The following is a 15,363-nucleotide window of genomic DNA, read 5'->3' as shown; positions in this document are numbered from 1 at the left end:
TTGATAAAAGTCCTTTAGAAAAAGTTCTTAAAGGAGAGAGTCCATGCTAGAAGTGTTGCATTTTACCGGGTAGAGAGGAAAAGTATTTAAGTAAGTAATCCTTGAAAGCAAAACCATCACTTTGCTACTTTTAAACCTAAAATGAGCTTGTTCTCTGCATGCTGTATGCTATTATAATCCTTTCTGTCCATCCCATTTCAAAATGTTGGATCGAAAGTTAAAAAAAAAAATATATATTGGAGAAAGGAAAGTGATCCAAGGTATGGAACAGTTTCTGGATGATGGATTAGCTTCTTTAGCTTGAATGACTTAGCTAAGTGGAGGAATGTAGTAGAAGTCTTTATAATTATGAGCTACATCAAGAAAGTGAGTAAGGAGTCATTGCTTTCCATCTCTTCTGATCCAAGACCTAGATGTTATCTCACAGTATTATAAGCAAGCCACAGGGCCACTTATGAAAGATGAAAAGCATTTTACATGTGTTAAGGAGCTGAAGAGTTTGAATTTGGTTAAAGAAAAGTCTTTAAGCAACTTTAATTACTGAGATAGCACTTTGACTTAAGGAATTGTCAGGCTGTAAACTGGAAATTGAACAAATGCTGCAAGCATATCCCTGTGGGCTTATTTAGCTCTTGCCTTCTGCTGTAGGCATTTGCTGCTCACTGCTCTTAAAGGGGAAAAACCAAGGTGGTTCTTTTGTTTGGCCCAGTATCCAATTTTAAGTTTGTAACAATGTTGGGGTTTCAGGCAGTAGAAAATTGAAGACATTGGGAGGATTTATCCTGAGGGCTGTAGTTTTCCTTAAGCACAGGGGTCTTTAGAAGTCTTAAGGAGCCTGTGTCTCTTTGGAATCCAATAATGCAGTTTTTTAGCCTGTTGCTGAGAGTAAGATTTTCAGGAAGAGAACAAAACTATTTGTAGTCAGTTCTGAATACTTATATAAAAGGCATTGCTTTCTATGTTTTAGATGAAATATACTGTACTATGAGTATGCAGAATAAAAATATTTTATCTTCTACCTAAAATTTACAGCATCAGCTTCTGGGATTGTAAGTGTCCATATTTATGGTTTCTAGCTGTTACCTAGATTTAAACTGTTGACTGACCTACATCATAATCCAAAAATACAGCCCGAGCACTTGTCTTATTGCTACTTTAACAGTTTGTGTAATTTATAATACATCCACTTGTGTAAAACTCGGATTTGGTTACATAGCCCAGTAGAAGATTTAGTCCTTGATTCCGAGACTATTGTAATGCATGAATCAGTACCTGCTTTTCAATAATAAGTTGCATTTTCCATCCAGTTCAGTAAGGTACCTTTTTCCTGTAGAAAATTTTGGGCTGCAAAGCTTTGTATACTTCTTTTGTACTGCTTAGGAAATTTTAAATTTTCAGAAGTCAAGCTTAATAAATAGAAAGGTTGAAAGATTTTTTTTTTTCTTTTACAGGAAGTATTTTGGAATAGTTATGGAACGTGATGTGCAATATGTGCAAACAGCATGCTCCAGCACACTTGTATTTTTATCCTGGTGCACGTGCATGCTCTCTCTCCTGAACTGTATTTAAGATTTAATTTACCTTATAATTTCCAGATTCAAGAAATGTTTTTGGTAAATTGTGCCTACCATCAATACTGTTAATATACATGTTGGCTGTCGTCATGTGTCACACTTTCCTCCTACTTGTTTTCATCTTTTTGCACAACTTTGAGAGCAGAGCGAACAAACATTTTTAATAGAAGTTTACTTAGAGAATTGAAGTGTTTAAATGAGTTTAAAAAACAAAAAGGAAAAGATCCTTTTCTGACATAATAAGGAAAATATACAACTTCAGAAAGCTTTTTTTCAGTTGTCTTTTGTTCATGTGATGATATAATTGCACATGCTTAAATTGAGTGATAGGAATTCTTAAGTATATATCGGTCGGGAAAATGGACACCTGGGTATGCCATACACAGATTGCTTAAGTTATACTTTATGTTTAAAAGCTCTGATTGATAAAACCTTATTAAAAACAAGCAAACAGAACATGATTACTTTGTGTCAAAACTTTCCATTTGGAGAACATGGAGATATGTAGAACTTATTGAACAGTTGCTTTGGAAGTACATTTAATACATGCTTTAAAAGCGTCTGTCTTAGTTCTAGCACTCCATAAGTTAGTAATATTTTAAACAGACAGCTGTCAGTACCATGGCTACATATGGTGATTAGAAATGGAGTATATTTGTTACTGTATGCATCAGAGTGACCAATAAGAATCTCATTAATACATTTGGCTGAAAATACTAGGATCTACTTTGGTATTGTGTTCCTGACAAACAAATGAAAAATGCGTGTCATGTATTGTGTAGATACTCCAGCATTTGGAGGTGGTTATACTAGGCTCTACAGAGTAAGTACAGGCTATGAACACAAAGATTTGAGGTTGAAGCAAGTTTTGAGCCCTTGTGACATTATAAAATCTTAACCTTCTGTACTTTAAGGTGAAACTAATTATGTGTTGGAGTCTGAACTACGCATTATAACCATTCAGCTATGAAGTAGGTTAGCATAGTTCACTGAAAGTATGTTAGAAGCTATCTGAGCAGAACATCAAGCAATTTAGATGTTGCACAGCAATCCATAATTTTTTTGTGTTAATCATAGATTCTGTTACGTATTCCTGCACACTTTAGCATGTGAGTACTTATTAGAAAGCATCAAGAGCAGTAGTTAGAAATATAAGGCTTTTTTTGTTAACTGTTAGCTGAAGATCTGTTGAGGCAAGACTATCCTCTTTTCAGTTACTTATGGCTTATTCAGAATTTGTTGTTATCTTAATATTCATGAACAAAGTTACACAAGAAATAGATGAAGGAATATACCAAAAATTTGCCGGATGAGTATTGAAATGTTCCTGTGAGTACCCACAGCTGTGAGGGGGAGTAGGCAACAGAGCTGAATCCTGGAACACTTTTTTCTGCAAAAGTTAGCAGAGAACTTGCATTTGGTTTACGTGGCACGGTTTTGGTAGCAGGAGACTTGTGAGGTGTCTTCTGTGAGAAATAGCCCCATGTCTGAGAGAGCCATTTCCAGCCAGCTCCAAGATGGACCTTGCTAACCCAACCTCAGCCCATCAATGATGCTCTTGGTGCCTCTGTGATAACATATGTAAGAAAGGGTAAACAAAATCTGCATAGCAGTTTTGAGGAGTGAGAAAACGTAGGGGAAACAACCCTACAGACACCAAAGTCAGTGGAGAAGGAAAGAGAGAAGTTGACCAAGGAGCAGAGATTCCCTTTTAGCTTGTGGTGATGACTGCCCATGGAAGTTAACAGTAAAGTGATATCCACTTGCAGCTAGTGGAGGGACCCAGCACCAGAGAAGGTGGAAATGCCTTGATGGACTCTGCAGCCTGTGGAGAGCCCATGCTGGAGCAGGCTTCTGGCAAGAACTGTGACCTGCCAACAGGAGCCCACTCAGGAGCAGGCTTGCTGGCAGGACAAATGGCCCGTGGGAGTAGCAAAGGTGAAGTGTTATGAACTGACCACAACTCCCCTTCCCTATCCACATGCGCTGCTTGTGGGGAAGGAAGTAGAGGAGTTGGCCGTAAAGTTGAGTCCAATTTCAAAGCTGTGTTTCCAATTAAACTGTATGATAGAGAAAATGAAACCTGAATCACTGTACTTCTGTATTGCCCTGAGAAAAAAATTAATGTATTTCATGTGTTTAACATGCTTTTTTTTTCTTTGTTGCTAGCTTTTTTCTCTGCCTATGAGCACAAAAGGAGCGTGAACAGTAGATAAGAGAATACATTTTATGACTTCCTTCTTACAGTTTTGCAAACTGTGAAGTCAATTACAAGTGTCATAGAAGGGAACAGGTACAGCAGAGTTTAATTAGAGGAGAGGACTGGGGGAGCCAACAGAGATCATTGCAGTTAGATGTGTCCGTGCATGTAGAAGAGTGACTCCCAGCTGTATTCACTGCAGCTGAAATAATGAACAGAAAAATAAATTAATAGGCAAAAGATCAAATACAGTGAAGAGCAAACTTATCTGTTTTCAGATCCAGGATGGCAGTTTTGGGTTGCATTTTCAGGTGTGTATGTAGTAAATGATGCTTTGAGAAAGAAAGCAGTTTCAGATTCATAGATCACAGATGGGAGCTGCAGTACCTGGAGAGACACTAATGACTGAAGTAGTAGTGTTTTAGCTCTGTGTTGGCTTTCAGTGTTAAATATGTGAAGATACTTTTATAGTGGATCTGTTGTAGATAAAATAATTGAATACCATATAGCTGTATTTTGAGTACAGTACTACTTCTAGAAATACCAGTTTCTTAAAGTAAGTAAGTAACTAGAACAGTATATAAATAGTTGGAAAAAAAATCAAGTTTTCATTGTTAGAGTAATTTCTATAAATAAAAAGAATATACAATTTCCTGAAGATGCTGTATCCTGGTTATGATACATGACTAATACAGGAATAAGTCATACTTGTACAAGAGGTACTGCCCCAGTGCATGGAATAGTTCCTCTGTCTCCAAAACAAAATTATCATGCATTTGAATTCTCTGTGAGACTTTACATGCTTTCAGTTTTGCTGCTTTGTTGCACTACCGAAGATGTTCATGTTCTGTTTGAGAGACAATGTCAACAATATGAAATGGTTGCCTATTTTACTTGGTGATTCCTTTTGGAAATTCCAGAATTCAGAGAATTATCCTTCCTTCCTTATCAACACTGTTTTGGTTTATACATGGATTTCTAGTATCAGGCCCTGTGAAAGTGCTGCAGCTAGGCCAGTAAAGAACTAAGCTCTAATTTTTTAAATAGTTTCTACTGTGGCAAGTCACAAGTGATCTGAGTGCATAATAGACTTTTTGATACTGTAAATCACTGTTGTTGGCTGATGTACTACAACTAGCAGAATTATTAGTGTATACTTTTCCCTTGTGAACTTCTAGGTTTCATACCTAATGGCAGTTTTATAGAATTTGAAGATTAAATTGCAATTCAATTTCATAAAACAAATGAAAATAAAAAAATGTAAATATAGTCAAGAAAGTCAAAATGACCCTTATAAACAAGCAAAATATATCTCAAGATACATAAAAAAGAACTGAAATTAATCTCTTTAATACAAAGTTAAATTAGGAAGAACTAATATTCCAGCATCAGTGGAATTTTTTTTATGATGTCTTTTGTGGGGTAGCTTCTTGGCTTTCCAATTGATTTTTCATAAAGGAATTATTCAAACAATAGCAGATGAGAGAAAAAAATCCTTTACTCTGGTTTTCTGAGTGGTTACATTAAAACAATTTTACATAGCAACTTTCTTTTAAAATGTATATTCGTAATTTTCCTTTTTTGACTCTCTCTATATAGAAAACCGTGACAAAATAAGTTGAGTGAAAGGAATGTTGACTAAATATTCAGAAACATTGCTGTGTATTTAAATCATGTGTTTATTTAAAAAGATTGATCACTTTGGGGCTATAACTGGAGATAGTTTTTCCTTTTTCATTATTTCAAACTGTAGTCTGTATTATAGAGCTGCAGTCCAAAAATAAAGAATCCAGTTAGAGTTAATACATTCAAACAAATACATCTAAATACCTTGCCATTTTAGTTATATAGCTTGTGTGTTAGATTTTGATTCACGATATTAACTGTAACCTTGAGTTCAGAACTGTCATAACTCCTTTGAAATAGTCTTATGATTTCTTACGCTGCTGGAAGGTATTATTCTGAACTTCTAAAGATCAAATTCTTACGCTGTCACTGATTACAATCTCAATTTTCATATTTCCTACATAATTTGTGGTAATATTGTAAATTTATGAGAAGAAAAATCGCCTTAAAAAAATAACGTAGCACATTTTGGCATTTAGGATGACAGCCTTTTAAAGCTACTTGGACTTCTGCAATAAAGATGTAACTTCGAGGGCACTAGATTAGCAAGGAGAGAGCAATTGATGCAGTAATAGCTACAGGATATACTGTTAGAGACTCCAAATAGGACAGTACAATGTGATGATTCACTACTGAACTGTAGAAGCAGACCTAGGCAATGTAAAAAGAAAACACAAACACCTTAAGAAAATGTAGAAAAATGGGTTAAGTAATTGAAGGAAAAGAAACATTTATTTTGTAGTTTTTTTCTTCACAAACCTATATGGTCTCTTCTTCAGGATAACTACACGTTTGCACAGCCAGGAATTCAAAAGAAAGTGAAAATGTTGGAAGAACTTGTTAGTCGGATTGATGGTAAGTCTTAAAAGCTAACTTAATTTCTAACTGGTGTTTCATTGAAAGTGTTTTGTTAGACTCTTTGCAAGAAGTCAAGCCACCATCAGCGCAGTTAGGTACAGTGGTGGGGTAGCATTGCTTTCCTCAGCCCAGGTGTCACACTCGGTCAGTTTGTGGCACACTGGCCTTTGCAAGTTCACTGTTGTGTATCATTTAAAAGAAAGCCACTAGAGCATGATCCACTTTCATTACTTTTTATTAAGGCAATTTAATCAAAATTCAATGGCAAATTTTTTTTGCGGCAGAGTAATGACCACATACAAAAAGCAGCCAGTATTCATTTCACATTGAGCTCAATGATTGTAATTCGGGCAAGTCACAGTGGTTGTTTATGGCTGTCCTTTGGCACTATGTTTTGTGCCTTTGTGCATCATTTTGCTATCTGGAGTGCCTGAATAATTTCTCTGTGGAATCCAATTAATTATGAACTCTGGAAATAACATCTTTAATATTATAGATAAATTACAGTGTGTGCAGGGGTAATTTTAGATTGTGCTTTCATGTTTTAGCAGAGCACTTTGAAATATTTTCTACCTTCACCCTTAAAATAATTCCCTTCGTGAAATGCTGACTGTCATATTGCTAGAACAGAGTTTAATTAAATGAAATGCAAGAGATAATGCTTGCCCATTCTAAAACATACTCTCTTGATAGTTTGTTAAATTAATGAACAGAGCATTAACAAAATGTTGCCAAGCAGAACCAGGCATATATTTGCAACACTACTGTGTCAATGATAAGATAGAAAAATGTTTTTTGTGTAGCTTAATATTTGATAATCTTCTTGGAAAGATTAATTCTATCTTTTCATTACACATACCATGATTTTTTTCTTGTGCTGGTGCTTACCATAACAGATTTTGGTTTGACCTGTGCATATTTACATCCTGAATATTTGATAATGCTCTTTGTGCCCTTTTAGGGCATTACAGCATTTTTAATCATCATAAACTAAAAGCAGGAGAACATTCTTTATGTAAAGTTACACTGTTGATGTAAATGTATGTAAAACTTTTTTATTGCATCTTTTTGTTTAAAATGTAAATTAATATGAAGAATATAAGGGGATACTACTGCATAGAGGGTAGCAGACTATTGATATTAAAACTATTTTTCAAGCAGTGTATTTTATAACCTCAAAAACAATTTAACTGCTTGCAGTATGATTTATTTGGTTTTTTGTACTTACATCAATATGGTGTTTACTTTTCAATTATTTATGGAAGCAAATGACTGCATATTAAATAAAGTGCACAATATAATGCCCATAAGTAGACTCCCTGAACATGATCAAAGTGTATTTATATAAAAAAATTCTTTAACTAAGTTTTTCAAATGAAAAATACCATTCTAATAATAAACCTTAATTTCTTTGTTTAATAAAAATGTTAACTATAATATGATGTTTTAGTATTTAGTTTCTGAGAAGGGAAGAAATTTTGAAGTCTTATTTGGACCTTCAGTGCTTTGCGGATGTATTTAAATAACTTTTCTCAATGGTTAGGTTTGGGCAGAATTATTTTTAAGGCTTTACACTAAATGAAAAAAAAAAACAACTGTAGCAAAGAGAAGTATTTTCTTAAATTGTCCCTTGCCAGGCTTTTTAATGGAAAGTAAAGTACAGGTTCCTGGGTTTTATAGGATTTGAAATAAATTTGTGGGATTTTTATAGGACTATATGTAATAGTACATTTTTTAAATAGTCCTGCATCAAAAACTGTGTTTGTTTGTCTTTCTAAATGTGGATCCATTTTTTTTTCTTCAGTTTTTTTTTATCTAAATTATATAGTATTTTAAAGGAGGCAACCAGTACAACAATATATTTTACTGTGGGCTCTACAGTATGGCAGATTTTGGATCAATGCCTGTGACTGAGAACAGCCAAGCTTTTCAAAAAATGAAGTTGGGTACTGATGGGTACCTTTTCTATACTGGAATTTTTTTCTGGTAGTATTTCGTAGGCATCGTGTGTTTGCTAGTTAGCATTCTTCATACTGTTCTAAATACTTAGAAAGTAACGGATTAATCTTAACTCTAGATCATTTGTATGGTTGAGTAGTAGAGGATGGTTTCCATGTTTTGAGCAGTATAGTTGGAAAAAGCAAAGCAAATCTTTAAGTTTAAGGAATAATAGTGGGTTTATTTTACAGTGTATGTTGTCCATATGACATACCTGTAGTGTATGCAAAAAAGATGTTAAAGGAAGCTTAAATATTGGGAATAGTAGTGCTTCAGAGTGAAGGAAAATTTCATTACACATTTTTTCATTGTTGAAATTATGAAGTATTTAAAAAAGCTATTGTTGCTGTTTGAAAAGATAGCCAGTAAGATTTAGATGTAATTAACATTACGGAAACCTAGAACTAATTTAGGTTAAATGGAGTCTCTGGAAGTCAGTGTTTCAAACCTCTGCTCTTGTCTCTCTGTCTAAGGGGGCAGAGCCAACTTGCATCAGACTGTGTAGTCTTGCCCTGTTGAGTTTTGAGTAACTCCGGGGATAAAGGTTCGGCAGCCTACTTGGATAAGACTGCTCAAGGGTTTGACTACTGTTGCTGTGATTTTTTTTTTTAAATTTTTTTTCTTATATAAATACTTAGAATTTTTGTTTATGGAACTCATGTCCACTGGCTCTTATCTCTGTGTAGCACTGAGAAGAATCTGGCTTCACCTTCTCCACACCCTCATATTAGGTAGCTGTAGCTGTTCGTGGACTTTTCTTTTTTAAGTCTAAACAAATCCAGTTCTTTCAGCGTCTTTTCATGCATGAAATGCTTCAGCTTTCAAACTACCTTTGTTGCCCTCCACTGGATTTGCTCTTGTATGCCAGTGTCCCAGAACTGGACTTAATGCTGCAGACATAGTCTCACAAGTTGTGAATACAGAGCAAATGTTGCTTCTCCTGAGCTGGTGCCTTCTCTCTTGCTTAGAAAGCCCAATATACAGTTAGCTGCCTTTTCTGCAAGGGCACACTGCCGACTTGGGTATAGCCAGTTGTACACCAGGACCTTTGAGTCCTTCTTGGCAGAACTGCTTTCCAGCCAGCTGGTGCCTTGTCACTGCTGTTGAATGAGACCATTCCATCCCAGATACAGGATGTTTGCCTCTCCTGTGAGGTTCCTATCAGCCATTCCTTCGGACTGCCAAGTTCCCTCCAAATAGCAGCCCTGACTTTCAACACGTCAACTGCTCCTCACAGTCTGGTATCATCCAAAAACACAGAGTCCACTCCATGGCAATATTAGTTGTTAATAAAGGTGTTGCGTGCTATTGGCACCAGCACTGACCGCTGAGGGATGCCGTTAGTAATTAGCTGTCAATTGGACTTTGTACTGCTGATTGCAACCCTTATAGTACAGTGGTCCAGTTAAAGGTTTGAACAGTAAAAGAACACATTTTTCAGTACTCGTAGGGCTGTTTCTTGTTGTCTAGAAGAATGTACACTCAGTTACTTTCTTTTGCCATAAAGAATACACAGAAGTGCATATGAAAATAAATTTTAATTGTTAGATAGGCAGTGATGCTTTCAGCTGCCATTTCATAAACTTTTGGATGTCTGACACAAGGGAACCTCCTTTCTTGATAGAATCACAAGATAGTTGGCTTAAATTATATATTATTGTGCTTTACTCCTTTCCATTTCTTTTTCCTTTTGTCTATCTATCTTTATACTGGGTCTGCTATGCTGTAGCAAAAGGGAAATGTATGGTTGATGTGAATTTAGTAAGTTTGTTTTGTTTTTAAAAAAAGAAGTCTTGCAATCTGTATTTACTGTAACTATCCTAACTGCTAGTTAAGATTATTGTGGAAGAAAATAATATTCCTGTTGTTATTGTGTCACGTTATTTTCTTCATGCTGGGTAACTGCATGGTGAAGAGGATTTTAACCTAATAAGTAGCTGTGTGAGTGGGTGAACCTTGGACAGCTTGGTTGCTAATAGTAATGGATTACCAGGGTATGAAAAGTGTTAATGCATTGTGTTAGTGATTCAAACAACCTTCATTAACCCCGCCAATGGATCACAATTCCTCTCAGAGTAACAGTCGTTGTGTGCATGCTGCAGAACATTGCAGTAGACTTCAAACCGCCAAGCTGCTCTGTTAATTTAGTCATAATCTAAGTCTGTTTAAACTCCAGAAAATAATTTTGATGAATCATGTGTTTAATGGAATTTTTGAGTTTGTTAATAGAGTGTTGTTATAGACCAGATGGAATTTGAAGATAAAACATTATTCAGTCTCATTTATCTCCTTGTCATCATCATTCAGATTGTTCTAGGAATTATACAAAAATATTGAGAGGAACGATCAATAGATAGCTCAATAATGTAAGGAATCTGTTATAACTAATTATAATTTCTGTTTCCTGTAATGTCAGTAGAGCTTTTCTGCTCTAAATCATGTACCATCTCTCATGGTTTGTAAGAGTCCACTCTCAATGTGGCATACTGTCTTACACTTCTGCTACAATTAGGCTTGAAAGCAAAGAAATGTGGTCTAGAAATGCCAAAATTAATTCAGAATTTGTGTTTCCAGAACTTATGTATTTAGCATTTGGCTAGTTTCATTCTTGGGTGAGTCTCAGCTTCTTCAGTTTACCGTAGGATGTCTGGTAATTACATTAGAGTTCGAGGTAGCCATTTGGAGAGGGCTGAACATTTGTAGATAAAAGTATTATAGTCTTAAATTGTATGGCATATTTTCTAAATCAGTTTTAGAAAAAAAATACAATAGCCTACTATAAATTTATTTGTATTTATGTCAGCTTTGCCTTAGCATTCCAATAAACTATAAAAGCAATACTGACAACTCAATTTACTATAAATATTCTGCATCTTCTGTGAGAGTAAGTTTGGGAAGATGTTTTTGTACATCTTTTATAGAAAACCTACTGGGGTTTGCATCTGTGTTCTGCACACCCTGGTCTGTGCTTATGTTTTCTTGTAGTTGTATAAATTCTGTGTTATGTGTTCTAGCACTATTCTTGCACCAATAATCACTAGTCTTCCTGCAGAATTGGCCCTTGAATCTTAGTAGCAAGAAATGGAAAGATGCAGAAGAAAGCTCTTACTGTTGCTGTATATATTTTTCCCCTTCTTTTAAAAGTGGAAGTAGTGTAAAAATGCCTAAGAACATTAAAAGAGTGCTGTATTTGCACTTTCCCATAAGGAAGTTCATTTAGACTTTTTTGATTTATTTCCATTTTAATAGTGTACAAAAAAATTACAGATTTTTTTTAAGAGGAAGAAAGCTATTTTTTAGTGGAACATTGTAGTTGTTATATTTTAGTTATTATAAAGTATGGTTGTTTTATTAAATACTACATGGTATTGTTTGGTGAAATGATTTTACTTATGCCAAATGCAGTTCAAATGTTCTTTCACCTTTTAAAACCATGTTATATTAAGGATTTTACAAGTCCTGTTTTTTTTATTGCTGCCATAATGTAAATGTGTTTGTTTTGTTCAATGAAAATGAAATAAAAATTAGATAATGCATTTCATTTTAATGTTTTGAACAAATTAATCTTGGCTCTGCTAATGATGCATTATTTACTTATTTCTGTCTTGGGTTACAATTGTCTTCACTTGTCTGAGTTCTGTAAATAATGCCACAAATGAGGACTTGTGATAAAATACCTTCATGTCATGGCCTGAAATTTATGCTTTGCATGTATTTTTAGTATTCCTGTACACAGAAGCTTAAAATATCTATCTCTTTTATGTATTTATATATATTTATATATAATATATATAATATTTATACTATATATTTATATATATTTATATATTTATATATTTATATTTGCAGGTCAGGTTCTTCATGAAACACAGTTAAAAAATGTTCATTTTTATATGTATTTTTTTCATCCACAGTGAAAGAATGTACTTAATTGCACCATTCTGTGTACTTCTCATGCTTTCAAATATTTGCTGTAGATGTATCTAAAAGGTTGGTTGATGTAATTCTTAAAATTTATGTGTCTTAAAGTTTATGCCTCTTCCCATAGAACTATCCGATGCTTCAAACAAATGTTTCATAGAATCATAGAATTGCTTGGTTGGAAAAGACCATTGAGATCATAGATTCCAACCATACCTGTCTGCTACTAAACCGTATCCCTGTGCACTTCATCACCATCTTTTAAATACCTCCAGGGATGGTGACTCAACCACCTCTTTGGCAGCCTATTCCAGTGTCTGATAACTCTTTCAGGGAAGAATTTTTTCCTGATGTCTAATCTGAACCTCCCATGGTGCAACTTAAGGACGTTTCCTCTTGTCCCATGACCTGTCACTTGGGAAAAGAGACCAACGCTTACCTCACTACAACCTCCGTTCAGGTAGTTGTAGACAGTGGTAAGGTTTCCCCTCAGCCTTCTCTTCTCCAGGCTAAACAACCCCAGTTCCATCAGCTGCCTCTCATAAGGCTTGTTCTTCAGCCCCTTCACCAGCTTTGTTGCCCTTCTGTGGACACGCTCCAGAGCCTCAGTGTCCTTCTTATAGTGAGGGGCCCAAACCTGAACTCAGTGTTTAAGGTGCAGCCTCACCAATGCAAAGTACGGGTCCTCCTGGCCACGCTGTTTCTGATACAAGCCAAGATGCCAATGGCCTTCTTGGCCACCTGAGCACGCTGCTGACTCATGTTCAGTCGGCTGTCAACCACTTCACTCAGGTCCTTCTCTGCCAGGCAGCTTTCCAGCCACTCTTCCCCAAGCCTGTAGCACTGCACGGGGCTTTTGTGTCCCAGGTGCAGAACTCTGCACTTGGCCTCGTTAAACCTCATCCTGTTAGTTGCAGCCCATCGGTCCAGCCTGTCCAGATCCCTCTGTAGAGCCTCCCACCCCTCAAGCAGATTGACACTTCTTCCCAGCTTATTGTAATCCACAAATTTGCTAAGGGTGCACTCATTTCCCTCATCCAGGTCATTAATAAAGATATTGAATAGAACTGGATCCAGCACTGGGCCCTGGGGAACACCACTTGTAACCAGCCTCCAACTGGATTTAACTCTATTTACCATCACTCTTTGGGCCCGGCCATCCAGCCAGTTTTCAACACAGCAGAGGGTATACCTGTCCAGGCCAGTGGTAGCCAGTTTCTCAAGAAACTGTGAGAAGTGGTGCCAAAGACAAAGTCCAGGTACACTATCCACAGCCTTTCCCTTGTTCATTAAGTGGGTCACCTTGTCATAGAAGGTTAGTTTGGCAGGACCCGCCTTTCATAAACCCATGTTGACTGAGCCTGATCACCTGATTGTCTTGTGTGTGCTGTGTGATAGCACCAAGGCACCAAGGTCAGACTGACAGGTCTGTAGTTCCCCAGATCATCCCTACAACGCTTCTTGTAAATGGGTGTAATATTTGCCAGCCTCCAGTCAAGTGGAACTTCCCCAGTGAGCCAAGACTGCTGGTAGATGATGGAAAGGGGTTTGGTGAGCACGTTCACCAGCTCCCTTAATACCCTTGGGTGGGGGGCCACATAGACTTGTGAATGTTTAATTGGTCAGGCAGGTTTCTAATCACTTCCTCATAGATTATTGGAGCTTTGTTCTGCTCCCTCTTCCTGTCTTCTGGCTCAGGAGTCTGAGTACCCAGGGAACATCTTACTTTACTATTTAAGACTGAGGCAAAGAATGTATTAAGTATCTCAGCCTTATCCTCATCCTTTGTCACTATTGTTCCCCCTGCATCCTTAAAGGATGTTTCAGGGTTCTACTTGGAACTTAATTTTATATGAGTTAAGCCTAAGAAGTGGTTAGAGATAACTGTTGAATAGTTTTCATATTTCCGTAGTTTTTAAAAGAAAATTCAATATCTGTGCTGACTGAACTTTTTAAACTGCAGAGAAAATTGTTTTACTCCTTTGTTTAGGAAAATCTGAATCTCAAAAAGGCAAAATATCAATGAAGACTAATGTGTTTTCTTGCTTAACAACTTACTGTTTTTTAATAAGAGCTCACAGAACGAATGATCTGTTCAATATACCATGATAGATATAGATTAACTAATTTGGGTTTTGACTTGAATCTTAGTTGTTCATGTAGTGAACTGATGATGAAACTGTGGTAATAGGTGACATTTGATAAATCTTTGTTACATAGTCAATCATGGTAATGATTTTTTTTAAAGGATGGTCAAAGAATACTTAATTGTATGTAGAAAATTATATTCATGTTTAATTGTATTTTATTTTACTGACACATAATTTTGAACTAGGATTGCATTGAAGTATATGGAAAATAAGAGCTATATTTTAATAGTTGGAAAGACTAGTATTCTTTAACCACACGGAAGCATTTTGAATTGGAAATGGAAATTTACTTAGACCTTATTGCTGCTGTTGAAAATCAGTGATTAATAAGGACCTTCTCTGTCGTTCCATCTTAATATGTCAGCTTGGTGCTGAAGTGATTAAAAATCTTGTAAGCATTTCATAATTGTTTTAATTAATTTGTGCCATAAAGCTGTTTTTCATTTTAACAAAGCCATCTTATTTAGCTCACTAGTAGTTATTTTTTAGCTGATTTTATGGTTGTAATTACTGCATTATACTTTCATCCACTCTTAAGTGATGCTCACTGAACATTATAATTATTTAATATCTCTTTTAAATTATATTTTTGTGTTTTACCATGGAGATTATATTTGTGTGCTGTTACAGAGTTGAGAGATTTTAGCAAGAATTGAGACTGATTGTAAAATAATTTGTAAATTCCTGACCTCTGCAAGCATTTAACTTTTAAATAGGAAGTTTAACTTGATGCAGAACTTAAAAAGTGTTAGGCATAAACCCTGTTATGAATGTGGACAGTTAGGATTTAGAACAGCAGCCTATGCAAGTCCAGTAAATACTACCTGAAAGTAGAGGTATCTTGTCAAACATGTTTCTCGCTGTTTGTTGCACTTGGAACTCAAACTTAATATTCAACCTGTAAACACACGATTTATTTTTAACTTTTCACTGGATCATTAGGTCTTTCTTGATCACTATTAGCTGTTTTTCCTAGTTGTTTTCTCCATTCTGCACTGGATAATATAGTTTTTTTACTTGCATTTGTTTCCTTGAG

General features: G+C 35.7%; 1 protein-coding gene across 2 annotated transcripts in view; it reads left to right on the top strand.

The window, feature by feature from the left end:
* Nucleotides 1-15,363, top strand: part of TBC1D22A (TBC1 domain family member 22A) — a 169,342-nt gene that overhangs the window by 72,024 nt on the left and 81,955 nt on the right. For both annotated transcript variants that reach the window (XM_054065116.1, XM_054065109.1), the window contains one exon: nucleotides 6,180-6,255. In XM_054065116.1, coding sequence (XP_053921091.1) covers nucleotides 6,180-6,255 — 76 coding nt within the window. The remainder of the gene's footprint in view (nucleotides 1-6,179; nucleotides 6,256-15,363) is intronic.

Source organism: Cuculus canorus, chromosome 1 (assembly GCF_017976375.1).
Source record: "Cuculus canorus isolate bCucCan1 chromosome 1, bCucCan1.pri, whole genome shotgun sequence".
In the NCBI taxonomy this organism is placed as follows: domain Eukaryota; kingdom Metazoa; phylum Chordata; class Aves; order Cuculiformes; family Cuculidae; genus Cuculus; species Cuculus canorus.
The sequence above is the reverse complement of the archived record's forward strand: the minus strand, read 5'-3'. Positions and strand labels throughout refer to the sequence as shown.